This window comes from Lepisosteus oculatus, chromosome 12 (genome assembly GCF_040954835.1).
Source record: "Lepisosteus oculatus isolate fLepOcu1 chromosome 12, fLepOcu1.hap2, whole genome shotgun sequence".
Classification (NCBI taxonomy): Eukaryota; Metazoa; Chordata; class Actinopteri; order Semionotiformes; family Lepisosteidae; genus Lepisosteus; species Lepisosteus oculatus.
In genome coordinates, this window is record NC_090707.1 from 21,453,312 (window position 1) to 21,480,313 (window position 27,002).

The 27,002-nt window shown below is 37.4% G+C and overlaps 1 protein-coding gene across 8 annotated transcripts in view; it reads left to right on the forward strand.

Annotated features, from left to right (window-relative positions):
• Positions 1–27,002, forward strand: part of adarb1b (adenosine deaminase RNA specific B1b) — a 173,429-nt gene that overhangs the window by 113,991 nt on the left and 32,436 nt on the right. For 4 of the 8 annotated variants that reach the window (XM_015359255.2, XM_015359256.2, XM_015359252.2 and 1 more), the window contains 3 exons: positions 10,768–10,794; positions 16,647–16,670; positions 26,170–26,244. In XM_015359255.2, coding sequence (XP_015214741.1) covers positions 10,785–10,794; positions 16,647–16,670; positions 26,170–26,244 — 109 coding nt within the window. In that variant the 5' untranslated portion in view covers positions 10,768–10,784. The remainder of the gene's footprint in view (positions 1–10,767; positions 10,795–16,646; positions 16,671–26,169; positions 26,245–27,002) is intronic. The other 4 variants (XM_015359258.2, XM_015359259.2, XM_015359253.2 and 1 more) reach the window with 2 other exon arrangements.

Consider the following 27,002-nt stretch of genomic DNA (forward strand, 5'->3'; position numbering starts at 1 on the left):
TAGCTCAAAGCTGTCTGTCAATATTACCACAAAAGTTGGTAATCCTGAATCTTTGGGGTGTGAAATTCAAGAAAACGCATATATTTTTTTTTTATTTCTTGGCAAGAACTTTTTATTTTCTCCTTACCCTCTGATATCAGTATGCTTGCACTGGTTTGGAGTTTGGAATTATGCGATAGTCATCTTTTATGACTGCCACAGTCAGTGGTGCGAGGCCAATTGGAGGCAAATGAGAATTGAAGCGAGCAATCTTCTTGCTTACTTGGTCAGCCCATAGATCTGTGCTGTAAACAATCTTTTGGTAATGCTGAAGAGGTTTATTTTATCCCTATTTGTTTTCTACTTAATTTTTTTCAAATCTCTGTTTAGTCTCAGTGGACCTTGTGGTATTTTGCATATAATTGGTGCCCCAAGTTCATAATTATTTATACTCCATATGTCTTTCTGTTGCTTCATTTTGCAACTTCTATTCATACGAAATACAAATGGTCTAAATCAATATGCCATTTAATTGCAATTGTTTCAACATATCTGACTTTTTCTGGAATAAAGCAGAAAAAAATAGCATGATACAGAAGATCAAGGATATCTGAATACAATTTGATTTTGTATTGAAAAATAATAAATTACTCAGAAAAGAAAGTTCATTTGAGCATAGAGATGAGCTATTTTACACAGAACATCATATTTTTTTACGTTTCCTCATATTTGAGTACTAATAGAAAACATCACAGTTCTCTATCATGAACAAATCAGGAAATCGTATATGAGTGCTCTTTGTAGAAAATAAATTGGAGTCCAACAGTCTTCTTTTACTTCTTCATAATAACAAGGGCTGTTTTCATGATGTAATTTACAAAAATATCAAAGTGATATTCCTTCAGTGCAACTGATTAATTACACAGTTAACAAAGTTAAAAACTGTTAACAATATTAAAACATCTGTGGTTATTTTTTATGAATTGCTGCTCTTAAAAACCAAATGCTCTTTTCTGACCAGTGAAGAAATAGCACTTTGATTACATGGTATTACTAAAAAAGAAAAAAAAAATGAGGATACATGCTGCATTTCTCTATTTCAATCTCTCAGGAAACTGATAAATTCAAAGCTTCAGAAGAAAATCCACAACATAGCTGACTCATGACTCTTTAGGGGAATGGATAATGTTTTGAAATAAGAGCCGAGAACTTGAGATGAAATTTCATCCCATGTATTAGTGGTGGCCAGGCTTGTTTGTTTGTATTAAGCACCACGATTATATTGCCCTTTCTTGCTGCTGGTTGTTACAGCACAGGGTGGCAGTCTGTTTTCACAACAGGCCTGGGCGTTTGCCTGCCAGCTCAGTTCATGGTATAAATAGCTTGTAGCTGATTTGGAAGCTGGCATGATATGGATGAAGAGTTCATAAGCAGTATGTGTCTTGCAGTTTCCCAGTACTAACAGGCCAGAAGTGGTGCCATTTTCAGGAAAAAATGTTAAATGGATTTCTGCCAGTTAGGTTTTTTGCCAGGGATTCTGTACTATGGCATAGGGATGTAGGCTTCTGGCATTCTTACCATGAAATCTCAAGTTGAAGATGTTAACAAGGGGATGAACTGAAGACCATAACCTTGAACATCCATCAGCACATAGCAGCAGGATATCTTCCAAGTAACACAGCGCAAGACGTCACGTGTCAGTTGCTACAAAGCTCATTCTAAGAGTCAAAAGCAATGGTACACTCTATAGAAAACAGACTTTCAGATGTGTGCTCGAAATCCTCTAGTGTCTCTAGGTATTATGTGTTCCACTTTTGAAATGAAGCTGCCAAAGAATTTAAGATACTTGGCAGAACTTCATGCTGTTAGTGTATGACAGTGCAAACAATTCAAGTATGCCCACTTGAATTGTTTGTTTTACTTCATATACAGTCGCCTCCACAATTTTTGGCACCCTTAATAAAGATTAACAATTAATACTGTATAAAATAAACATCACGGATAATGAGCTGCATTGTTAAAAAATATGGAACAAACTATATATTCTAATGCAAATGCAATTATTGGCATCCCTTTAAAACAAAATTAAATCTGCATTATCTGTTCATCTTAGTCTTAAGGAACTGTATCAAGGTTGTCCCTGGCTTCCTGTTTCACTAGGGTTAAAAAATGAGGTGACAGATAAGATGCCCTTGTCATCCCTTAGCATGGAGAAAGGCCAAGAACTCACAAATGAAAAGTGACGAAAATAGTTGTTGACCTACTTAAATCAGACAAGGGGTAAAACAATAACAAACAAAAAAAACGTATTGTACCACTATTAGGGCAATAATTTATCTAGTTTAAAACTAGAACAGTGGTAACTTGCCTAGTACAGGACAAAAGTCAAAGAAAAATCCAAGAGCCACAGTAGGAGAATTACAGAACTTGGTTCCAGAACATTTTGATGAGTATTAGACATTGTGTAATGGAAATCCAAGTCCATTAATACTGGTACACAGATTCAGTTAATCCAGATTTATTTGCTGGTAAGTCAGCAAGTAGGGTTCTTCAAAGGGTAATGTGGTAAAAGCCACCAGTCTTTGGCTCCGGTTTAAATCCAGGATGTGCCTCTTGCACTGTTTTTGGCCAGGAGTCTCAAGTGACAATGTCAGATTGTCTAAAGATCTCCTGCACAGGGTAGTATTGATCCTGGCCACCTCGCACTGCAATGTAACAATGCCTCCGTGGCTGGTAGAGGATGCATCGGCGAGTGTCATGGCTGTCCTCCAGCTGGGAAGTAAGTGCTGATTGAGTGGCTCATTTTGAGTTTTGTTAACTAGTACATTAAAAAAAACATTTTTCACACAAATAACCTTCTGAATATTGACACTATAAATGGTTTTCTGGTAATTTTATAGGATGAATACTGTGATGTTACTTTGCTTTGCGTTTTTGTCATCCTATCACACCCCTCCATGCTTTGCTTACCTTTTTAGTGGATTTTACTTGATTTCCTCCACCTTAAACTACAGTACTTGCACTCGTACCAGGTTTCAGTATAGCTTTGGGATTGGGAAGAATGGCCTCGAGAAAAACATCTTGACAGCGGAAGAATGTCAAAATGCTTGTTTTTTTCCGTTTAGTTGACCGTGGTAGCAGACTCTGGGGTGGGGTCGGGGGGATTGAGAATTAGGATATAGTTTTTCAAGATTTTTTAGTTCCGCAGCTAAGAGGGTATTTGCCACTGAAGGACAGCCCTTACAAGCAAACAGAGCAACACAAAGCTTGTGCATTCACCGGCTGTCTGTTGGACAAATGAAGATGCCTTCATTTACCTTCCAAAGCTGTCTGTAACTGTGTAAGGTGGCCACTTATGCTGCCTTTGGCTGGAGGTTAGTGAGTGGAATTTATATGGCCTTTATGTGGACAGAGAGGCACACTGGGACTGCATCATAAATTAGAGCTGTCATAAAGATTTTACAGGTCTTGCTGAAAATGGGAAAAAGGATGGCAGGCACCAAACATCCTTGAAGAGCGAAGTAAATGATTTTTATTAGTTGTGCTGCAGTGGCATTGATGACCTACATTGGAGGCTCCTGCCACTTGCACAAAAGTTTGAATTCATTTTTTTCCTGCTAGACTCAGCAAGGAGTAGGTGATTTCCAAGGGAGTTTACTTTCGGGGAAAGGCACATGGAAGTGTTTTGGTGATGGACTGAGTTTTTCTCTCTTTTTTTTTTTTAGCAAGCCCCATCCTTTTAATGTTGTCACAGATCAGCATCTTCCATAAGATGCTTCTTAGTGGCAAAGAACAAGATTAATGAGCTTTGATTGAATGAGTGCGCGGGGTACCCTGGTCCAAAGTCTCTCTGGCAAACACTGTGTGAATGACATTGGAGTTTATCGCCTGAAGTTATGCCACTGAACTATGAAGACAAAGGTGGCTAGGAACGCCATTTAATGTTCCCACAGTGCATATAGTATAGGCACTCTACCATATGACTACGTGTGTAGAAGGTTTGTGGACATTGATGTCATTAGAATGATTTCTCCAGAATGGCGAACATACTGTAAATGGGAGGTAAGCCTGTCTGTTCACATTCTCCAGAAATACGGAGAGATTCCTGATGATGGTAAATGCAGACTAATTAGGCTTGGGGTCATCCTAAGCTTTGTCTTTTATGGAAGCATATTGCTGCCATCAAGGAAAAAAAAAGGAGTTATCTTGTAATTAAGAGAAAATGATCTCTTAACAACAAGATAGCCGATTACCTTGTCATTACGAGATTGTGTATTATTGCGTATTGTGTATGATTGTGATCATCACGCGGTAGCAGAATTTTCATGCAATACCTACATTATCATTAGCTGACTTTCCGTCTTAAGCCGTGGAATCAATTGCACAGTACACTTGTTTTTGTTTAAGGATACATGTGAGTGTCCTCATGGTAAAATTTGTATTCATATTCTGTACAAATTGTAACATTTCATTGTGAATAAACCCCAGTCCGTGCACATTTAGCAGCATTGCACATTGTTTCCAGCACTAAACCCACAGTTCCAGCAGAGCTATCAGTACCTTTGAGGTGCTGTCATTGCTGTCATATTTTGCTATCTCATAATTTCAAGATAATTTTCTTGTAGTTACGAGATAACTCAGGATTTTTTTTCCTTGATGGCAGCAATGCGCTTCTTCCATTGGCGATATTAAACCACTGACAATATTAAAACATATGTAATGCATGGCCATACAGTACATCCATTATCCAAAACAGGGTCGCAGGGAGTGCAGAGCTTATCCTGGCTCTCCATGGGTGCAAGGCCATCACAGGAGACACACAGACAAACACAAACTGACACCAGGGCCAATTTTCCCAGAAGCTAGTTAACCTACCAGTATAGTATGTCTTTGGCCTCAGGGAGGAAACCTGAGCGAACACGGGGAGAACATACAAACTACACATACAGTAGACAGCACCCCAGGTCCAGAATGGAACCAGAGCCCCAGTACTGTGAGGCAGCAATGCTGACCACTGTGCCACCGTGCTAGAAGAATGAACAGGTTCCAGGAAACCTGGGCACCTGGAGGAGTCCCATGTGAACATGGGGGGAGAACTCATACTACAAACAGATAAACCCCAGATCTGGAATTGAACTCATGGCCCCACCATTGCAACGCAGCAATGCTAACCACTGTGCCACCCACCTGATGCATACAATCTGACATAATGTTACAGTATGTAATGATGAAAAAATTAACTGTCTTTTTAAGCTGTGGTCATCTCCCATTCCTAGCAAGAAAACATTGGAACATATGGGGAAAACTATAAAGGAAACCCACCCTTTGGAACCATGCAGAACGAAATCTCAAATTCATGAATGTTTGAGAAAGGAGACCAATGAATGGCATTGTATCCTGTGTCTGTAAGAACGGTCAGAGTTGTGGTTATGAATGAATCATTGTCAATGTAAATTTATTTGGGGTTTGTCTGAATTTAGAGCAATATGTAATGTAAAACACAAAATTTTAATTAAGTCCTCAAATATTTGTAAATGCTTTGTCTAGGGTAGCTTTTCTGCATTAGGTAGAGGTCAGCTATTGTGTTTCTTATGAGTCTTGTGATTTTTAGCAGAAGAATATTACCTCAATGTATACATTATGTGTTACATGTATGAATACTTAAAGGACCATAAATTGGTATCTAAAATCTAACATGTACATTAAATAATTCACTGTTCTATGTTGTTATTGCAAAGATCCACTGCAAAGAGTATTCTGTAAGTGAAGCCTGTTTTAATTTGTGGACTGTGGATATTTTTTAAAGGCTGGGTAAAAACAGCCCTGATCAAGATGCAGTGCAACATTTAAGAAATGCTAGTGTTATTATGTAAATACAAAACATTCTGAATGTTTTTTTTACAGCAAGGTATTTAAATGTCTTAAATAAGCTAACATTCCCAATATATCACTCAGTAAAGTGCAATATAAAAAGTCAGTGTTACAGAATTCTTAGAGCAAATGATTTTCTTTTTCATTGCCTCTTTTATGTTCTTGCCAAAAGACTATACATTGTGCAGTTGTGTGCTTGTAAAATTAAAACTGAATTCCGAAACAAATGCATGAGATGTGCATGATACTGCATTGTACCAGTTAGTACTTCTTTCTTTTTTCATGCTGTTGGCTAATAGTTAAATTTCAGTGTCCTAGTTGTAATTCTGCTGATGGATTCTGCTGTCATATGTATAAGATTTATGCCACATGGGAATGGTTTTTAGGTGCTTTACAGTCACAATGGAGGAGACTGGTGGAGAGAGTGACCTCCTATTTCACACAGTTTGTTAAAATGTTATTTTTTTTTGTCCGTTTGCTTCTAGGGAAGAGATATACCATATGTTTTAGGTGTTGGATCATTGATATTGTAATGCATACGGCTGCATTTGCGGGGTGTTTGAACCGGCTTACCAGTGCGGTGACGTCTCCGCCCTTCCCTGTGAATAGCAGGGACCGGTCACTGGGCTAGAGAGAGATTTTCCCTTTAGCTCAACTGGCTGGGTCCCTGTTGAGTGACGCTGGAGGCCCGAGTTCAAGTCCCCAGCGGTGGGGGGGCCGACCTGAGGTGGAAGCGGTGAGGGTTCACGGTACCCGCGTGAACCCGAGAGCGCTACAATATAATTCTCAATATATTGGCTTCGGTATTCTTAGAACATGGTTCCAAATGAAAGTCCCAGCTTGCCTATTAAGTAGGTTGTAGCTAATTAATCCAAGGATCTCATCCAAGGTAATCCAAGGTTTCTTGAGGGAAACCAATATATAGTCAGAGCAACATGGCTGGGGAGCTTTTTCCATACTCCTACAACTCTTTGTGTAAATAAGTACCTGCTGTTCTCAGGTTTAAATGCACATTGACATACTTTTTAGTGTATGACCTCTTGTGTTTCACTGTCAGTGAAATTCACTTTGTCAGTGAATTTGAGAATTTTGTATCAGGTTCACTTGTTGTCTTACGTTTTCAAGAGTAACAACGGTTCAGTTTCTTTGGTATGTCCATTTAGGTCATTCCTCTAAGACCTGGAATGTAACTGTTAGCTCTTCTTTTAATTTCATTTGGCAGTTTTTGTTGATCTTTCTAATTTGATACCATCTGCAAAACTAAATTTTTAACTTAAACTAAAATGTAAATCACTTATTTCAGTTAGTTTGAAGAGTGGTCCTAGTTTAGATCCCTGAGGTACTCCACTTATTGTCAACCCAGTTTGAGCATTTACTCTTTATCTGTACTTAAAATGTCATGAATGTGCTTCTACTATTCTTTGTGACATAGTCTAGAGTTTTGGTTTTGTTTCAGACCATAACCTGAATCTGTGTTGGTTGGTATAAGTTGTCTGTTTAGATTGGTATTTACGGGAATGTTGTGATAATGGGCATATTACAGAATTGCGGCTATATTATGAAAGAGGCATAATACTGAATACCATTACACTGCTAAATTTAACAGGTTTGTGGTGCTTGCTAAACAACCGTGTGTCCAGGCTTAGACACATGGCCCTCTGTAGTAGAGCACACTAACGTGAATGTTATTCTTTGGAGTGTTTTGGTGTTTCCAGCAAAAGAGGTTTATTTGTATCTCTGGATCCGTTAATCCAGCACTTGAAACTTTGATTGTTTGAACTACTGTGATAGATTGTTGTTCTATCCAGGGCTTACTGACCAAACAGTGCAACCCTTGCTTGATGAGACAAACACCGGCTTCCCCATGACCCTGTAATGGATAAAGTGGTTAGAAAATGAATGGGTGGACGGAAACACTCAATAAATGACTTTATTGTTCAGACATGCTGACATTTCATTGCTCTTGCTAGAAGGAAATGAATACAAATATACAAATTATGTTTGTCTAAACGGTTAAGAGGGTAGAGTTTATAATATTGTTAAAGTAAAAAAAAATCCTTTTCAGTAATCTGGTATCACAGCTTTGCTAGAAATTCAGTTACTGTGGAAAATACTTTGCCTTAATTACTTTTGACCCAGCAGACACTGTTTGAATTTTTGCTTTTCAGTCATGGTAAGCAGTAAGGGTCACTGAGCTCTTATTTTTATAGCCTTGTTATCCATTTGCATCTCCCTCATAGAGGTGATGTTTGCAGTCGCTATGAGATGATATTCTGGATTTGACAAGAACAGTAATAAAAGACCACATTGAACATGAGAACTGGTGTTGCAGGAAAGTTTTTTGTATTAACATCATAATGTTAATACATAATGAGGTCCTAAAGTTCTGTACATAAAAACTGGAACAAAAAATAAAAAAGTAGAAAAAAACCTAATACAAATCTTGGCCTTGAAGACAGACAAGTTTCCTGTATCAAAAATTCAAACTTCATAATATACAGTAACTGTGCAATGATATAAACATGGGATAGTTATGAAGGGAATTTTTAAGTCAATTCTGGACCTGTCTGTAATCCAGTAAAGAGGACAACAATTATACATGAGCATAAGACCAGGATTTATTTATTGTTTTTTACTGTTGTTCATGATGTTACAAACATGAGGTTCAAAAGCGAGATTAGGGTCAAAGATAGCCCAAAGATTTTTCATTTTAAAACAACACTTGAATTGTGTATAGCCATGATAAAACAGATTGAGTTACTTTGAAAAAGTGGTGGCCCCTATAACACAACCTCAGTTTTGTCAGCTTTGTCACAATTGGAACTGCAGAAAGTTTGTTGCGTCAGTAATTGATATTGGATATACAGTCATTTTTATCTGAGATACATCATTGCTTAATTTACTATATACAAATCATCTAGTTTTCTTCAGCATAAAGACTGGATTTCACACCATGACATCTGAGAATTTGGCTGAGGGGAAGTATATATGTTTAAAATTGAACTGGTCCCAGTCTAGACTCCTGGGGGACACCTGAGGAAATCGTTCCAATGACAGACCTAATCTCCGATTCCCCTGATAAAAATGAGATAAGGATAAGATCTGAGCCAGCTTAAAGCAGTGCCAGAAATTCTGAACACTCTTTCCTAACCAAGTTAGAAGAATCCTATAATAGACAGGCTGAAGCTCCTGTAGTACTAAAATAAACAGAGCCCCAAACCCACAGGCCATTAGAATGTCATTCAAGATTTTTGCAAAGGCAGTTGCAGTTCTTTATATATTGTAGGCCAGATTGAAAAAAAACGTTCATTAAATGTAATTCTTGTTAGAGGACTGGTCAACTGCTGTGATGAATTACACTCCAGACTTAAAGCCAAAAGGGCAGATAGGCAATTTGAGATAGGCAATGATTACAATACATTTTTTCACTACTTTTGTAAAAAGAAAGGCCTTTTACAAAGTCTTTCCTGTAAAAGATGGATATATCTTCAATTGGTCCTCAAAGTAATCTAAATCACATGTTACAGGAATTCCTTTAGGACTGGAAAAAAAGGGCAGATGTTTTCAAATTAAAAGGGCAAAGGGAACCCATAGGTGTCGGCATTCATTTCCACTGCATTGTGACCCATCAGTTTTAATCAGAGAGGCTGACAGCCAATCTCTTGTACTGGGACCCATTTCTTATTAACAGCTCTTTGCCCACACATCTCCACACATGTAAAACATTAAGAATCATTACAGGGACCTAGCCACCGTACAAAATAATTAACAGTGAGGGGCTCTGAAGCGTTATGCTTCCCTTACCTTCTGGCTCAGCCTCATTTTGATACTTTAATTTCAGAAAGGTTCAACATTCAGGGAGGTCTTCTACCAAGTGTATGATAAGGCTCTTAAAATATATCCGACGTTATCTTTTGATTTATCTGACGTACATACATATTGATGACTGGAATCCTATTCAGGGTGTAGACCTGCTCTCCGCTCTGTACCTTTTGGATAGGCTTTGTCGAAAAGATTCTTATTAGGAGTAGATGACTTTGTAATAAATAATAATAAATCAGGAAAAGCTATGACATTTTTTATTTCTAAGGCACTGAGCTTTAGATAGTCATTCTATTTCTCCAGCTGAAAACACCATAAGATAGGATCAATAATGTGATGGCTAAGCTTCGGTCTTCTTACACACTGTTCTGTGTACTGTAGTTGCCCTAATGTTTAACTTAACTGTACATTTTCTTTCCTTTACAGGTTCTTTCTTCATAATGCTTCTTTAAAATATTTCTGTAAAATGTCCTATTAGGAATGCAAAATTAAAAAAACTCAGTTTATACCATAATATTTGTGTTTTCCAACTCATTTATTTGCATATTAATTGCTGTCTTGTTAGAATGTGAATGTGTTAGTTTAATTTCTTATATGTGTGCATTTTTGCTGTTGTATTTTAGATTCTTGAGGAATAAGTGCATGTTTATTTTTTTAGTATGTTAAAAGATAACTGGTACTAAGAAAAGAAAAGGGATTAAGTAAATCCCTATTAGAGATGAAATAATATATCAGGGATCATGTATGAAAGCCATTAATTGGGCTGTGTTAAATCAATAAATATTGATGTCCTTTGTTTTAAAAGTTTGGAATACATTTTTGAACTATACACAAAGCAGGGTTTTATATTGAACAATATAGCAATCTGTACAGCAGTTCTTCTATAACCTCTTATTAGATTGCATCTTAATCAAGTGCTAACACTGCTGGTATTTTTTACTATCGTTCCACCAGTATTCTGAAACAGTCACTTATAAATAAATTAAATGAACCAGCTTTAAATATTTAAAGAAATGCTCAACATACAATAACTCAATGTTAGGTCGTAGATACCGATGGCTGAAATCTTTTGAAACTTTTTTTTTCTTTTCTTAGGTGTCAACGGCAAAGCAATGACAGAAGGTATGTATGTATAAAATAATACACATTTTAAATGTTTAAGATTAATCTTTTAAGACATTTCCTGGCTAGGTACTGTATATGACCTATAACACAAGAAATTGAATGTTTTCACATTTCATTTTTTATGTATTTAAGCTAAATTGGTTGGTATTAAAAAAAAATGATTCAAGGGTTGTAAAATAAAAATGCAGGAATGGTCTCTTCATTTGTGTATCTTATGCATGTAAGAATATGTATCCACAGGAACCCTTTTTATTCTGTAATTGGCTTTCCTAATGACTTCAGACTCTCCTAATATTTATTTGCAAACCAATTGGACAGTCTGTCCTTCAAAGACAATTGATAAGACACCGAAAGGAATAAGAAAAAGTCAGAGTTTACTTAACAAGTAGTAAAATTGGAGTCTGATATGCAAATATAATGGCATTTGGTGTTCTATCTGTCCTTGTTTCATTTCACATTTAGTAAAATCAAAGTGATATCAAACATGTAAAATGCATATTTTTTCTCGCTTCTGGGACTGATTGTGAGCAATTTAATTGGCTACAGAATTCCTAAGATAGACATCTGATTAGGTAAAAGTGTAAGAAGGGTAAGTGTTAGAAGGGTAATAGGTCCTAAGTGTCAGTTGGTAATTTAGATTTTCTTTTGAATGTATTAGTGTTGTGTTGAAGGAAATGTGATGAAGTTGGACAGGACAGGCAACCCATTCTGACTTTGGTATGGTATTTGACAAGGACATAATGTTGGCAAATCAGTTTGAATTTCTGTGACTTTGTGACCTTCATACCAGGGTATCAGGTATGAATATATGCTCCAAAACTAGAGTCACTTTTTTCAGAGAGGTAATTAGGTCCCAGCTCTCTTCATCAATGGAACAAGACACAGATTGAACACAAGATCCCGACCGTATCAGTGCCATGCTTATACTGCCTGAGCCACATAAAACATAAAACAATCAGCCAGGGCTACACTACCTCTAACTTGGAAATTAAGATTGTTTTTACTGCTACATGTGATTAAGTCACTGTTGACAGGAAACCCTACAAAATGACGCATGGCTTCAATTGTAATTGGCACTCAGAAGTCATGAAATTCCAAGTGAGGGAAAAGAGCTGTTGGGATAGGCTCTGCATTGAATTTAGCCAATCATATGGGATAGAAGGAAAAAAAGATTTCAGTCTGTGTCAAGTGTCCATCCTGGAAGGAGTGAGAGCTCTCATTACAGATGGATTGAGCTGGTTTACAGGTGTGTAGGACTCAGTGAGCAAGGGATTGAGAAAATACATTTGTGAATTAAGCTGTACTGAGAGACATCACAGATGCTGGACAGGTGAGGTGGATAGTAGTTTATTTGCCAAGCTCGGTGGAGTTGAAGTGTACTGCCAAGAAACAAGGTTTGCCAGCTGAAACATGGCTTACTGGTAGCATTACCACCTGGAGGAGTGAGGCATCACCCTGCAATGTAGAAGTGTATCTTCTTCCCACAGCTGGGAGACTGAGGCACAGGTTGAGTACTAAGTACTCCCTGTGCATTACCCTGTCAGCAGAAAGATGGGCTGCAGTGTCAGGAACACAAGTATTGATTAGAGAGAGGCATCACTGACCCAACTGGATCAAATCAGCATGGTTAGTCTTTATTAGTAAAGAGCTGGTGCTAGGTAAAGAGTGAAAGTGAAGACCTGACTTGAAGTTATTATTGAAGTGAAAGAGTCGCAGACAGTAAACAGCAACAGTAAATAGCAAATAGTGAAATGAAGATTAAGAATTGGATGACATAACAGTCAAGTAAATCAAGTTGAATACTCCAGAAGAGTTAGAGTGAAGAGTTACCGAGATATGTGAGTAAAGCCTCATGAAAAACCATATGCAACGAAGAGAACTGTGCAGTCTTCTCTCAGAAAGGAACAATGTAAAAGAACAAAGATCCCAACGGGGATCCGAAAGTCAAAGACGGATCACTTAAAGTGAAACGCGGGCACGTAGTTTCCACACTGACTGGAATTAGGCTCATGTGTGTCAGTGGTTGTCACAGACACCCTTGGATGTAGATGGCACTTACACTACTCATGCATACTTTCAGATGGTGATCAGTAACTCATCAACATCAATGCTCTGTTCTGTTTATCCCCTAAATTAAGCAGATATCACTTAAAACTCTTTAAAACTGGTGTAAAATGTTTGCTCCAGCAGGTGATAAAGATTCAAACTTTATGGAAAAATATGAAATGCATTATGTAGCGTGAACAACTTTGCAGAAGATCAGTCTCTGAGGAAGGATTGCAACTGAATCCCTGCAGTCATTTCTATGTGCCGCATTAGCAGAGATAAGTCATTTGGCTGACATTTTCATTTCATTCACTAATTACAGCTCTTATTATCTGGTGTGTGAGAACTAAAGCAGCTGCTTTCTTCCTGCACTCCTCACGGTGTAGTCAGTGGAGCGCTTGTATAGGTCCTCCGATAACATTGTCAGTGTTAATGTTTGGTAGGACAGAGTGAAGTGGCTTGAGGGAGCAGGGTTTTTAGTTTGCGCTGAGTTGAGATTACAAAGAACGCAGTTCACAGGAGAAAAGGCAAACTTGCTTCTTAGGCAAACAATATGCGGTCAGTTCGGAGTCTGTATGAAAATGATATCTATACTGTTCTAAATAATTATACATGAAGAGCTCATGTACATGAAATGGGATTCAGCTTCTTAAAAATTCTAGATATTCATTAATCTTTTGCCATTTCAGAGTAAATACAGTGTACAGTATATATGCATTTTATAGTGATATTTGCCATTTGCTTGCTAATAATAAAAGCTTTTTAGTCATCCCGTTAAACCTGCCACAGTTTGTAATTTCAAGCATGTTGGAAGAAAACATTGTATTATTGTAATGAGAATCTGCTATGAACCAATCTCCTTTATCACGTAGGCGGTATGTTTAGTTTCACATTGCTTGTTTGAATTAGAATGTCAGTTTCCATGTCTTAAAAATAAATATTACCATGTACAGTAGATGTCTTTTAAACATCACACCTCCTTATTATTGGAATTTGAATTGTACGTCCACTGGATATTATGCTTGCTGACAGGGAAAAGGAGGGCAGAAGAAAAAAAAGAGCTGCACCGCAATAAAAAAAAAAACTGTATGAAGGGAAAATTGCATCGCTGAGCGCAGGAAAAATATACCCCCGTTGATTTTTGTTGTTGAGAAACGGCTTAGGCAATCGAGCATAAATCCATAGCTTAGCAAGGGGAGCTGGCGCTTGCCGTCGTATTTTTCACTTCAAATGGGCCACTTGGCTGACAGCAAAATAAAAAGATGTAGAGCGATCTTTAAGAACCTGCTTGGAAAATTGATGGGAGGAGTGGGGGAGGTGGCGGCATGCTGTCAGCCGTTCCCTGTCGCTGTCTCGGCAGGTCACTTGTCCTTGCCATGATGTACTTTGAGGGACTGACCATTGCTTCCTCTGCCAGGCATCGGTTTTCATGGATTGGCTGCACTGTGGATGATCCCGTACTGTGCAGCTCCGAAAGTAGGAAGGGGAGAGGTTCTTGGCTGTTGATGTCTTTGTAGCTGTTGCAGTATTCACAGTCCTTCCCCTTTAATCCCACACTCCTGGAAAAAAATATACAAAGGCAGAAGTTTAGGGTTTTTTTTTTGTTTCCTGCAGCTTTATCTTCGTAACTTCGCAATTTCTTCACCAGGAAGGTGTTGCTGACGATAAGCTGCTCGTTGTCAGCTTGACAGCAAAGCCGTGCAAAATAATTTTAAAAAGCTTGTTGCAAACTGATAGGCAAAATTTCCCAGTCAAAAGAATTTGATTCGCCTCAGCACCTATTCATGTGTATGAATTTCAAAGTGTATTTCCTATTATTCTGAATCTTTTCAAGGTGTGTTTTGGTTTGTCACGTCCTGTACTCATTAGCAGCGCTGGTGATACCAATTCAGAGTTCAGAGTTCTCCAGTTCCTGCTATTTGTGTTTTCTCTTTGGCTTCCTCAGCTTCTTTTACTGAGGGTTTCTGTCTATGGTGGTGAAAATGTTAAGGTTGCGTGGAGAATTTACTAATGAAAGCCACACAAATTCTCAGAGGTTGATGCCCTTTTCATAATACCCAGATCACTCATAACAGAATGTACAAAGCATTCCATTATGCTCTGACACATGTTGAGCTAACAACCCAGCTGCCTCAGGCTCTCTATTAGAAAAGAATAATGATAGTCGATAAGGTCAGCAGGCTCACTAGAAACTGGGTTGCTTAATAACTGCTTTCGCAGTATAACCAAAGCTCTGCAGTTCGACAGCCATGTTTGTTTCCTTACCAGACTTTAAGTTCACTTGTGTAGATAAACAAATTACTGTGTCCTGTAGCAGCTTTTTTATAGTGATAAGTAATAGGTTTATTCCATGCTGAAAAAAAGAAGAAGAAAGAGAACACAACGTTTCGGCCGTGGAGCCTTCTTCAGGTGAAGAAGGTCACCTGAAGAAGGCTCCACGGCCGAAACGTTGTGTTCTCTTTCTTCTTCTTTTTTTTAGCATGGAATAAACCTATTACTTGTTCCTTTGCAGCCTACGCATGCTGACGCAGCTACCCACCTGAACTACAACTTTTTATAGTGATGTTGATTAAGTTGACTTTAGCGACCAAAGGCCTCCTGATTCACTTACAAGAAAGCAAAAGAAAACTCTCTGAAGTTTTTACTTCAGCGGGGAGAGTGGGTAGCTCACTGGATCTGAGTGGAGTGCTCACAGTGTCCAAGTTAGAAGAAGCAACCACAGTGAGTGAGAAGTTCTTTACAACCCTCTTTATCAAAGCCCAAGAAAGCGATGCCTCTGAAAATGTGTCCTCAAAGGCTTGCAGTGTTAATTATCATTTTTGTTCAGTCCAAAAAAGAGAATTATTAAAGAGCATTTAGAAATCATTTTGTCTAAATATTGTGTTTTTCCAGGGCAAAATATTCATAACTGACCAAAAAATGACCAGGGTGATCTGTGACATACAGTATCAGCGTTGCCCTAATTGTATTAACATTTACTTTAAAATTGCAGACTAGGAATTAAATGTCTACTTTTTAGTGCTATATTTTGAAAATCTTTCAGAACTACTTTATAATTGATGAAATCTTTAATATTAGGGATTGCATTCATCTACAATATGCAATTTAGGTTAATTAGAGGTAAAAGCCTTTATTTTAGGTTTGATGCTTAGAAAATGTGAAATCAAGCTGGAAGTTTCTTTCTCCCTCGGTATGCTTTTGACATCAGTGACAGGACTGCGTTTTTAGTAATGTCTCATTATCAGAAGCCCAAGAATGTTAGGTGCTTGGAATTTAATGCATGACTAACCACATTTATGTGATAAAAAATTATAGTGTACACATTTCCAAGAGCATGCTTTTAAGCACAGCAAAAGCGTGCAAGTCTGTTCTCTTAGTTAATAAAAAAAGAACAGTGTAACAAGGAATTAAAATGTGAAAAGCAGCTCACTGCAGATTTTTATGAAACTCTAACTTAAATCACTGAGAAAAAAAGCACCTCTGTTGAAGAAGGCTGTGACCTGTTTCCAATTACACCATCATTTATTTTCTGTAATTAGATGGCATATAAATCGACAGTTCCCTGATTAACGCTACATGAAATACTGCTTATCACTCCATCAGCAGACAAGTGAACAGCACCTTGGTCCGAGCCCTGGCATAATATGAAAGAGGATGTATGTGTGTGTTAGAGGGAGGGGTAGAGGAAAAGTGAGGTAGGAGTGATGAGAAATTCTTCTGATGTAATTTAATAGCTGAAACCTGTTATCATGGCAGCTTTGCAGCACTGAGAAATGCTTTCTATTATCTCCTTTCCTTTCAAGCTGACTATCACTGTCTGCAGAACGGTAAGTTTTATGGCACTTTAGTGAAGTGAACATCAATTAGAGATCCATATCGAGGAAAAGGTTGATTTTTTTTTAAATCAAAAGTTTCACATTTTAAAAGGTTATAGTTTATTTTATATATATATATGACATTCCAGGGTCCCTAAATGTACTTAGTCAATCTTTCACTCTGTTCTTCACAACCAAGATTTTTTATTGGAAATACTGCCACTGTGCATACAGTTTATGCCTCTGCAAATAAAGAAAAAGACATCCTTCCAGATTTTCAAAGGCTATCCTGTTTAATTTGAGGTGGTATTGATAAATTCTAAAACCATTTAGGAGGGATGGGGATCAATTATAAGCGTGATGCTTTCAACCTTTCACAGACTTTAAACAAATACACATTTTGAAACTGAATGGTTTATGCCACCACTTTATGCTAGAGATTTTTTTTTTCATTTTGACATTTTCTTTATTTGAGCTTTGCACATTCTTTAATATAAAATCAAAATGGCCCTTTGGCCCAGATGTCACCCGTTCAAACTGGGGTCATGTCACTAGCTGAATGTAACTAGTATGTCTCCAGAAGTGGTGTAAATTGTTGCTTAGGTAAGATGGGAATTAAGGTGACCAAGGTCCTTGTGATCTTCAGTGAGAAAATGATTCTGGCAACATGGAGTTTTACAGTGATCTCAGTGAGAGATGGACTCTTCCCTAATTTGAGTTGGCTCTCTTACAAGAACCATAGTGCTTACAGCATTATGTGAAAAGACAGGTGGCTTTGACTGGTGAATGAATTAGAGGAACGTGTCTATAGGGTCTCATCCTCTATTTGTAGTACAGTACTCATTGTCAGACTTTTATGCATAACAATTTGAAATTAATAGAAATGTTACAGAAAAGTAATTGAATATTCCAGTTTGATTAGCAGTTTTGGTTAAAATGTTGTGTACAAATGTGTTTATTTATATATTACAAATTTGTCCTACTCACGTCTTTGAATTATAAAATCTTATTTTATTACAATAGCTGATTGTAATAGCTGACCTCTTTTTACTGTATCTCATCACTCATACTTGGTGTGAATAAGAATTTTATTTTGTTCACAGTTCCACACTCCACATTGTTCAACTTGATAAACTTGTAACGTATTCACCCCCTTGGACTTTTTTACATTTTATTTTGTTACAATAAGGAATCATAACGTATCTGATTGGGAGTTTTTGCTGGGAGTAATTGATAGAAAACACCCTTTAATGTCAAAGTGAATAGAACATTCTGCATATCCTTCTAAATTAATTAGAAATGCAAAATAGACCTTTATTATACATGATTATCAAGAACGTTTCAAGCTCTTCAGAGTTGTACTGCATGGATTTGTGTTCAGGGGTCAAGTTTAAAAACAATGGGCATATTTAAATCATATTCTGCGTCTTATAAATCTCCATAGTGGACAATTATAATTTTTCATTTACACTCACTACAGCGGTTTTAGTGAAAAAGTTAATCAATTTCTTAGTCCAAATATAGTTTCAAAATTGCGGCTTCTGCAACACCATGCTTCAAAGCACACCAAGTAGTAGAGGCGATATTTATCTTTTTTATCACTAGCTACCATGTGCAGTTAAGTTAAAATTTAGAAACACTCTTAAAATTGAAAAAGGGAAATTTTAAAAGGATTTTGTGACTACTACAAATTGCTACGCTTTGCACAATCATTTTCCAAATACATCATGAACTTGTACAGATTCAGATTTACCTGAAGTGTGATTGCTTTTCTTAAAGTTTTATTAAACCAGCTGCTTCCATACCAGACAGAGCTTCTTTCTTTTGAGGACTTGCGATATCTCTCTGGAACAGATATGAAAATAAAAAGGGAGAAATCAGTCTGTTTTACCTAATTCCCTCTGCTGAGAAGCAGAGGGAGCCTGTGCTGTGTTTTTTTTTATTTCTTCTACTGGATTGGCATTAGTCAACAAGTTTAAATGTATATTTATATTCAGGTAAAGCTTATCGTTAATAACAATGTGCGTCTAACCATCTGTTGAGTTATTAAAATTTTATTTTCAACATACAATTCAAGAAATTACAAATTACAAAATTACAATTGTTTTTCCCCATTCCAGCTGGTATACAGTTTCATTTTAACTGATCTCTTGATTCACTACAACATTATAACTTCTTGAAGCACATATTCCCAAAACTGCTTAAGCTGTTTTTGTTAATCACACACGGCTTCTTATGTCAGCATTTACCGAGAAGTGAGATGTTTTACTAATGCAAGGTCCGAATATCCCCTACACGATCTTCTATTTATACGATACTCTGGTATCACCATTGAAGACATTGTCTCAGCCAGCCTGGATTACCCAGCTAGTTTTATCCTGTTAAAAGTGAATCTCCTCTTCAACCTGAAACCTTTAACTGCTGTGACCCATTTCAAGCCTGGAGAGAATGCACTTAAACAGATAGCCTAGTATTTAGAAACAGAACTTAGTCTTGGGTGAATTACATATTCTAAAATGAAAGTCTTTCTGTGAATGCTTTTGCAGAACACACTTTTGTGAATGTACAGTAGGAGTTATTAAAAATGTAATATTTCCTGTTAGAACTGGTGAAGAAAATCACTAAGAGAGAAAGGAATATCAAGTGAGTGCTCATTGTAGATTTTAGACCACAGAGCAGAACCTAAAGTACAGTACAAGACAAGAAACTGGCAGTGCTATGCTGGAAACTAGATTCCCAAAAAAAATTTTCATAACATACAAAGCATTTAAGTAATTTGTCACCTGGATAAAATTGTGTGCAGCTCTGTAATACAAAATTAGTCCCAAAACCAGTTCCTCCACTTTAAATTTGATAACTGAGTATTAATCTTTAATATGGCCATAATTGTGCAAGCATATTTGCTGTCACCCACCATTAGCTCAGATAAATTAGGCAATTTAGTTTGGTAAAAAAGCGTCAGGTGTGAAAAATGACTGAGACAAAATCGTAGGAGTTGAATCAGCAGAAGCAGATTACATGCTAAATAAGCATTTACTGCGTTCTGCTTGTCTGACAACGTCTCCACTCTCTTTAAATATCTTTTTTTGGTGTTGCAATGTTATTCTCTTATCTGTAAATTTGGCTAGGTAAGAGTGTATTTTCAAAGTACAGTAGCTCCTCTTTTTTATTTTTTGGTAGGGCAAAGCTGCAAAAAACAGGACCTGAACTTTCCCTCCAAATTTTCAGCTTAAAGTGTATTTTAAACTTAAAACTGTTTTTACTTTATACACTGAATTGATACAGTATGCCCAAGGGATAGACACTAATACTTTATCTTTAAACTTAAGCTATGTCTTATTTTAATTGTTTTAAGATTGTATGGCATTCTCTATTGATGGCATTGTCCATCTTCTGTTCCTTTTTTTTACGGTGTCTTCACATGGATATAAGAGTCATTATCTTTACTTTTCTTATTTTGTTGATGATGTTTTGTTGTTGTTCACCCACATACAAAACCTTAGTGTAAAAATCTTAAGTATCTGTAAGGGTTCTTGACTGTACTTTTTTTTCAGAAACACGTACCCTAATTCTGCAATATTTGTTTCTGCTAGGAAGGAGTATTGTTTTATAGGGTTTTTGATTTTCAATTAGTTTAAGATACTGCAGTGACGTGTTCTGTGTTATGAACAGAAATAGGAACAAACACTGTTTAACCCTTTGGTAAACCTTTAAATGAAAGTAGTGATTATACAGCAACACACAGTTTCCTATACAGTATTTTATAAAATGATAGAAATAGCATTACTTTTAGAATTAGAGGTAACCAAATGGTTAAAGTTTTTGAACTAGTGCTTAATATGCTGTGACTGTTTTACACTCTATGTCCTGTGTAAAGCTGAATAATGCTGGCTGAAGGCTGTTTTTCTGTTATACAATTATAGCATTGATTTTGACCCTTTTTTTGCCTTCTTGTCCGCCTGCATTGGTTATACTGTGTCTGCTGTTGTGTTGATATACATTATTGGAGGTCATGAGCACTTACCATTGTTTCCCCAGTGGCAAGGGTATTGTAGCTAAACACATCGGTCTGCCAGCCTGTTATCACAGTAATGCACATTTTTAACAACATCCTTTTTTTTTTAATCTAGTAAGTTTTCAAGACAGGGCTTTGCTTAAAGGGGTTGTCTCACGCTGTTGCACGTGTTCAAAACATTTATTAATATGGCGTTCTGTTTGGGTAAGTTCTGTCTTCCGTCTCAAATTTTACTTTTAGTTTTTTGTTCTGTACTGCAGCTCTCTCTGGCTTGTTCTCTTTTTCATGGATTGTGATTGAACTTTTTGTGAGAGGTTGAAGTTGATATTTGCAGATTGCTATCTGCTGTATTTTTCAAAAATTGCAGAATGAACTGTTTCCTGCATGTTGTGAAAATACATGCTAGATAAACTAGTTTATAAGTATACGTTACAATTAGATTTTTTTACTTTAGACCATGTACCTGAGTACCTTTAAGTATTCAGAATCCTCAGACATATAGTATTTACAGTACCTGTGAACATCTTTAGAATTAACAGTAAAACATGAACTACAGGACTCAAGTGTACACTATGGGAAAGTGTACTGTGTCCAGACTGAGAATAGTAGGCACAATTTTACATAAAAGGTTTGGAATGACCTACTCAGTCACATTGTTGATGCTAAATTTAGGAAAATACGTAGATGAGATACTCAGATTGATTAGCTACTAGCAGCCAAACAAGCTCGTTGGCCTGATCAGCCTGATTTTTCTTACAATCTTATATTCATGCCTAACTAAAACCCTATTATCCTCTGCACTTCATTAACAACAGTGCTGCACTGTTTAACATTGTTTCTTTGCTAGCGTCAACTGTGCATTTCTGGAACTGCACATGATATACCATTGTTTTTTTTATTATTTTATCTTTGGGAAACAAAAAAAAGTCTTTATTGTAGTGCACGGGGTCCGTCTGTTTACTTTTACTCCTTTGTGTTACTTAAATTGAGTTTTGTTTCAAATCACAGTGTTATGGTTTCCTCCCTGGCCTCAATCTGCTCAAATAAATCTCATGGGAGAGGCTAAAGGGCTTCAGTGCAGTAGGTAGTGCTGCTTACCTTATGTCCAAAGCACTGATTTTGTGAATCTGTGTCACAATATATTGGGTTACATGGTACAGTTCAGCGTGTAATGGTGTGTAGGGGGAGGATGTGCCCCTGAAGAAATATAGGTTACCAAGAATAATACTGCTTGTGTCCTTTTATTATGCATTGGTGTAATTATCCTCAATTAAAGAGCATACCAGAACTAAGTAATGCCTGCCAAGAAATAGGACTGTTGGGTATTTGGACATTGTGTTAATGCAGAGGCGTGCATCCTAAATGGATATCAAGTACATTGGATAGAAACAAAAATGTTTTGTATTAGACAACACGTTGCGATGTAAGGGAGACACAGGTATGTATACAGTATTTTAATTGTAATGTATTAATCTGTAACAAATATGTAGATAAAATAGTTATATTTGTAAAGCTGCTTTGGAATGTATTGTAATATTAAGGTGCTTTCCAGTATGTTGGCTGAAATCTGTTTTAGATCGTAAACGGATAATGGTAATAAACTGTAGACGTTCTTGCCTGATTTCCCGAACTGCATTTAGAGTGGGAGAAGAGTAACATGTACTTTGTATTTTGAAATACTAATTCTGAAAGAAAATAAAGCATTTTAAAAATATACACCGCTGATGAAGGGTGCTTATAATGACCAAGGTATAGTTGCGGGGGGCTCAAGTCAAAGAGGTGTTTGCCTGCAAGTATTGTCAAGCTACCATAAATGTGCCAGGTACTGTATGCTACTATAGTAAGTATTAGAGATTAGAGTAGAAAGCAGAACTTTAATAAAGAATGGAAGTATTATATACTTGATCATTTTAAAGAAAAGAATGATGAGAGTGTAGATAACGGTGTAACTGTAGCATATAATAAGCGAAACACCCTCCACAATAAAGACGATTTGAAGGTATCTCTATAAACATTTTCTAAAAACTGCTAAAAATAATATAGAAGGTCTTTCCATATAGTCTATAAACAGTATATTATAAATCTATATGTTAACTGTGCTTCGTGCTGTTTCCAAGCTTATTGCTGTGGAGGCAGTAAAAGGACAACCAGAGCCAATAAATGACCTGCTATACAAGCAAGCAGGTCATAGAACACAACATACTTTTTGAAGGTGTTTAACGTGAATTAAAGGCAATATCTGTAACAAAAATGGATAACCAGAGCTGACATATTCCCTAGAGACAGACAACTTATTTGGGTCAATGTGTTTATTTAGGTTTTTCCGATGTCAGATCCTTAGTTCTTCTCTGAAGGTTTTTTTTGTTTAGAAATATTGAATAGTGTCACTGCTGATACCTTTCTTTAAAACACACAGTATCATTATGCTTCTGTTTGTAGATACACATATATTTAAACTAGTACTATCCTAATTCATTTGTTCATAAAAATAATTTAACTGTGATGCATTGTGTAATTTGATTATTTAAATAGTGATTACGTAGTAGGGAGTTTTGAATTCTAAAGGCTGCGATGCTAAAATTTCAAATTTGTGTGTTTAGGGGCACAATCAGAAAAGTTAAAAATTAAAATATTAGACTGTATTTTTTAGTTACTGTATATTACTATTTTTAGTCATATACAAGACTTTAATGTTTGGCAGCCCATATACTGTAAAATTTATAGCTGTTGTTTTAAATTTTACTTTTAAAATAAAACATTCGGATGAAAGAAGCTATACAAAATACTGAGATTAAAAAAGCCAACCAAAGGTAATAAATAATTTGCTGCACAAGGGGAAATGAATGAAACAAATTATTAAAAATGAATAAATCATGACTTGAGTTCCACTACAGAAACAACAGCTAAAACTTTTTATTCTTGGCACATTTAACTTATGTGTCCCTGAGCTATATGTTTGTGTATATATATATATGTAACTTTTATTTGAGAAATATCTTTAAAATTAAACATATTTAAAAAATAAAACAGAACAGCACTCATGGGAGTTAGAGAAAGGAGAACATTGTATTGTTACACTATTGTTGTCACTGAGGAGATTCCAGCTAAAGAAAGAAAAGGTGTTATTATCGTTTACTGTGTGAACTGCCATCTGTTTCACAACACACATAATGTGGAAAGCATAGTTACAATGATCATCAAAAATGATAAGGTATTTCTAAGTCACAGTAAACGATCAAGGGACAGATTGTTGCCAGAATATTTCATTTGGTATGTATGGTACTTATCTCCCTTTTGAGGCTATATCTCCATTTATATACTTTTAATTGTTTTTCTGGATTTGTGTGCAGCACATTCATTTAAACGGTTTTTATTGCAGCTTTCAAGTTTACAAGGGTCAGTACTCATGGTGTTATTTACTCACAACGGAGCTGTTATTGACTTTAACAATGACCATCCCATGGTGCTCCCATGTAGGCCAGGCTTGAGTCGTAGGCGTGCCCTCAAACCCACAAATCATAATGGTGGTCTGCCTCACCCTTGCTGCAGTTACACACGAATCGCTGGGTAACCACCAACCGTTCTCTAAGCTCAGTCGGGTACTTCAGATTGCTTTTCCCTGGTGCCATTTCAAAGTCGATGGGAGTCAGGAGCTCAGTGCCAAAACTGAGGTTTTTCCCAACAACTCCTGAACAACAATGTGGTAAGCCTTCAGGACTACGAGCAGGAGATAATCTTTGTCTATCTCATGGTGCACTTTAAGATCACTTTATTAGCAATATACAGTTTCTTGCATTAGGAACTTGTCTTTTTGCAAAACCCCAGCTTGCTCTCCATGAGACACACAGGCACTAGTTTATACGGCACCCCTGGAGAAGTTGGGGTTAAGGGCTTTGCTCAGGGGCCCAACGGAGTAGGATTCCTCTGCCAGCCGTGGGATTTGAACTGGCAGCCTTCCAGCCACAGGCGCAGATCCTTAGCCACAGAACCACTGCACTGCCTGCTCCACCCTTTGGGGATGGCAAGTTGGCTGGCTACGGTGGCTTTGGTGCAATTTAACCCTCATACCAATCCGTTGCTCTGTAAGTGCAGGGTATTGTTGCAGGTCTTTCCCAAACACTGACAAGAGCTCCTGCAACTCAACTTGCCAGGCCTGGTTGCTATGGAGCTCTTGTTCTCGAGCACACCTCTCCACCAGTCACATCTTGAAGGTTAAGCAGAAATCATGGCTAGGTGGTAAAAATGGCGTCTGTCTCCTCAGAGAGTCAAGTTTTGGCCACTGCAAATTACACATTCCCTACCGAGCTGTGAATGGCACTGCTCTTTTAGAGTGACCACACCACCACCAGTTACCACTCTCCACAGAGGGAAGCAAGCTACCTGTCCTGGGACACCAGGGAGTTCCACAGCCACTAGCCCTTTTACCTCCTTTGACTTTGCTCAGTGTGATCAGGGGCGCACCCTTGCTTAAGACAAATCAGGTTAACCCCAGGTCTGGGTCTCTTTCCTGGATCTCAGCAGCTTCTCTGAGTTACTTTGGGGCATCTGACTCTCTTCAGTATGTCAATCCACTTGCTCACAGTGGTTCTTCAAGGCTTGCTTGTATCAACAGATCATCCAGGTTGTATGAGCTGGCAGCTATATGAGCTGTCAGGGGCACTCTGGAGGACACCCTCTTCTTGAGGTGCTTTAAAAGGGTTGGGAAGATGCACAGGCTATGTGTCGTAGCATCCTAATAAGATAATTATTTTCTTGGACCTGTCTTTGTGTGCAAATTCCATCTCCCAATAACCACTCCTCAGGTCAAACGTACTGTGTCAAACTCATCTCTTCTGTGGTCAAAGGCCTCCTCAGTGTGGGAAGCAGATTTTTCTGGGTCACCCCTTTCAGTTTTCTCGAGCTCCACCCAAATGTGGTAGGAGCTGCTTTGTTGTATAGTGGACGCCATGCAGGTGAGACAGGAGGTGTCAGGCGATCCCAAGTTTTCGACCTTGAATGACCTGGGGGTATATGGGGCACAGCCCACAGGAAAGAGACGGGGCAGACCCATGAGTTGCCATCGAGTGATGATATAAAGCTGGTCTGAGAGCACCTACGAATTCCCCTGGAGGAGCTGGAGGCTGTTGGCGGGGAAAGGAAAGTCTAGTCTGCCCTGCATAGCCTGTTACTACCATGAGCCTTACTTGGAATAAGCAGTTAGAAAATGGATGGATGGACATTTATATACTTTTCATAATTTATATAAAACATCAAAGTTGGTGATTTGGAGCTTGTTGTAGTGTCGATAACATTTTTTGCAGCATTCTTAAAAATCAAGATTCATATGGTATAGTATATTAACATTGCAATGGTAGTGCTATTATGGCCTGTTGTCATCCTCCATACACCATGGTTTACACTTTACCTGTTGAATGTACACTTTTTCTCAGACTTAATTCAAAAATGTTTACTACATCCTTTAAGTGTGTGCCTAAATGTTGTTTTTTTTATTTGCAGAAAGAGCCTCTGTACGTCAGGCCAGAAGTCAGCAGAAATACTTTGCCATGGATGTAGATGAGGAAGAAAATATGAGTGAGTTATTTTTTCTGTATTTCCTTTTCAGGAAGTGGACCTTTGTAATACAGGGTCGGTAGTTAAGAGCTTTTCTTTCCTAGAATCCAACAGAATTAGAGTGTTTTATTGAAAAATCTCAAACTCTTAGCATGAAGCTTTACAGTCCCCAAGTCTTTAATTTTCTTGCTTTGAAAAACTTTGATTGGAATCAAGCAGATGTACAGGCTAATAAACATAAATACATAGTGGTAGACGTACAATGTTATTAGATGCAGAAAGGGGTAGGACTCTCATAGAAACTCATAATGCTTAGTGCAAATAGACTTCAGTCTTCCATTGACAGCTCCAGGAACTGGAGTCAAAACCCTTTTTACACAAAAGATTGTGAGGCAAAGTCTGAGGCCAGATTCCCACTCGGACTGCAACAACATGGCAGCATGAGATCCCCGGATCAATTGTGTACGGGCAACCCATCGAGCTTTGAAAAGATAAAAATGGCTTAATCTTGTTGGTAACCTTTCTTATTTTCTTATACAGTATGTTCTTATGCCATTCTAGGTGCTGCCTGACTATCTCTGGAAAGCATTGTGAGGATTATGGAGAGGTTGTGGGGTGTGGTTGTCTACTAGAGATTATAGTGATTATGCAGTGAAGGCAGTTTCCTCGCCTGCAGTATGTTTAACTGCTTAAAATGTGCAAAAGATTTTAAGAGAGCAGACTTACAAAAAAACACTTTTTAATTTACTATAGCGAATATGTTTCAATTTTTTATCCAG